Source organism: Meleagris gallopavo, unplaced genomic scaffold (assembly GCF_000146605.3).
Source record: "Meleagris gallopavo isolate NT-WF06-2002-E0010 breed Aviagen turkey brand Nicholas breeding stock unplaced genomic scaffold, Turkey_5.1 ChrUn_random_7180001956264, whole genome shotgun sequence".
NCBI classification, from domain to species: Eukaryota; Metazoa; Chordata; class Aves; order Galliformes; family Phasianidae; genus Meleagris; species Meleagris gallopavo.
This window is the reverse complement of record NW_011216826.1, coordinates 19-1,576: the sequence shown is the minus strand read 5'-3', so window position 1 is coordinate 1,576 and position 1,558 is coordinate 19. Positions and strand designations below refer to the sequence as shown.

Here is a 1,558-nt window from a genome sequence, read left to right as displayed (position 1 = left end):
GTTGGGTTGGAAGGGTCCTTACAGATCACAGAGCCATGGAATTGTTGGGTTGGAAAGGGTCCTTAAAGATCACAGAGCCATGGAATGGTTGGGTTGGGTTGGAAGGGTCCTTCCAGATCACAAAGCCATGAAATGGTTGGGTTGGATTGGGTTGGAAGGGTCCTTACAGATCGCAGAGCCATGGAACGGTTGGGTTGGGTTGCTTTGGGTTAGAAGGGTCCTTACAGATCACAGAGCCATGAAATGGTTGGGTTGGGTTGGTTTGGGTTAGAAGGGTCCTTACAGATCACAGAGCCACGGAATGGTTGGGTAGGGTTGGAAGGGTCCTTGCAGATCACAGAGTCACGGAATGGTTGGGTTGGGAGGGCATTGCCTCTTTGCTCCATCTCCATCCTGCTCCTTCTGTGCCACAGCATGAACGTCGGCGTGGAGGACGCGACCTCGTCGGCCAGCATCACGCTCCTGGTGCAGCCCCACACCACCATCGCGGCACTGAAGCAGCAGGTACGGCACTGCCAGCTCCCGCCACGGCGCGGCACACGGTGGGGGGGTCTGAGGGTTTCAATCCTATTCTCAGAAATGGCCCCTGCCATCACCATGCGATGTCCCACCAGCCCGGCCGGCAGCGGCGTCGGTTCTTTCTGTCAGTTCATGGCAGGGAAATTTTTTTGGAGAAAGGAAGGTGTAAGAATTTATGTTTGATAACGTAGAATGAGAAGTGCAAAACGTTTTTCGTTGTGTAAAAGCATAGAATTGTAGAACGGTCTGGGTTGGAAAGGTCCTCAAAGATTATAAAATCACGGAATCATAGCGTGGTGGCCTGTGTTGAAAAGGTCCTCAGATAATCATAGGATTATGGAATTATAACATGGTCTGGGTTGGAAAGCTCCTCAAAAATCACAGAATCATGGAATCATAGCATGGTGTCCTGGGTTGGAAAGCTCCTCAAAAATCACAGAATCATGGAATCATGGAATCGTAACATGTCCTGAGTTGGAAAAGTCCTTGAAGGTCTTGGAATCATGGAATCATAGCATGGCCTGGGTTAGAAAGGTCCTCAAAGATCATTGAATCATGGAATCACAGCATGGCTTGGGTTGGGAAGGTCCTCAAAGATCATAGAATCATGGAATCACAGCATGGCTTGGGTTGGAAGAGTCCTTGAAGGTCTTGGAATTATGGAATCATAGCATGGCCTGGGTTGGAAGGGTCCTCAAAGATCATGGAATCATGGAATCATAGCATGGCCTGGGTTGGAGAAGTCCTCAAAGATCATAGAATCATGGAATCATAGCATGGCCTGGGTTGGAAAGGTCCTTGAAGGTCTTGGAATCATGGAATCATAACATGGCCTGGGTTGGAAGGGTCCTCAAAGATCATAGAATCATGGAATCATGGAATCACAGCATGGCTTGGGTTGGAAGAGTCCTTGAAGGTCTTGGAATCATGGAATCACAGCATGGCCTGGGTTGGAAGGGTCCTCAAAGATCATAGAATCATGGAATCACAGAATGGCCTGGGTTGCAAAGGAACCCAATGCTCATCTGGTTCCAACCCC

At 49.2% G+C, this 1,558-nt stretch overlaps 1 protein-coding gene across 1 annotated transcript in view; it reads left to right on the top strand.

The window, feature by feature from the left end:
• Positions 1 to 805, top strand: part of SHARPIN (SHANK associated RH domain interactor) — a gene marked incomplete at its 5' end in the record, with an annotated part of 11,397 nt that extends 10,592 nt beyond the window's left edge. Inside the window, 2 exons of the mRNA XM_019611811.2 lie at positions 414 to 504; positions 578 to 805. Of these exons, the coding sequence (XP_019467356.1) occupies positions 414 to 504; positions 578 to 688 (202 nt within the window). The remainder of the gene's footprint in view (positions 1 to 413; positions 505 to 577) is intronic.
• Between the last annotated feature and the right edge of the window lie 753 nt (positions 806 to 1,558).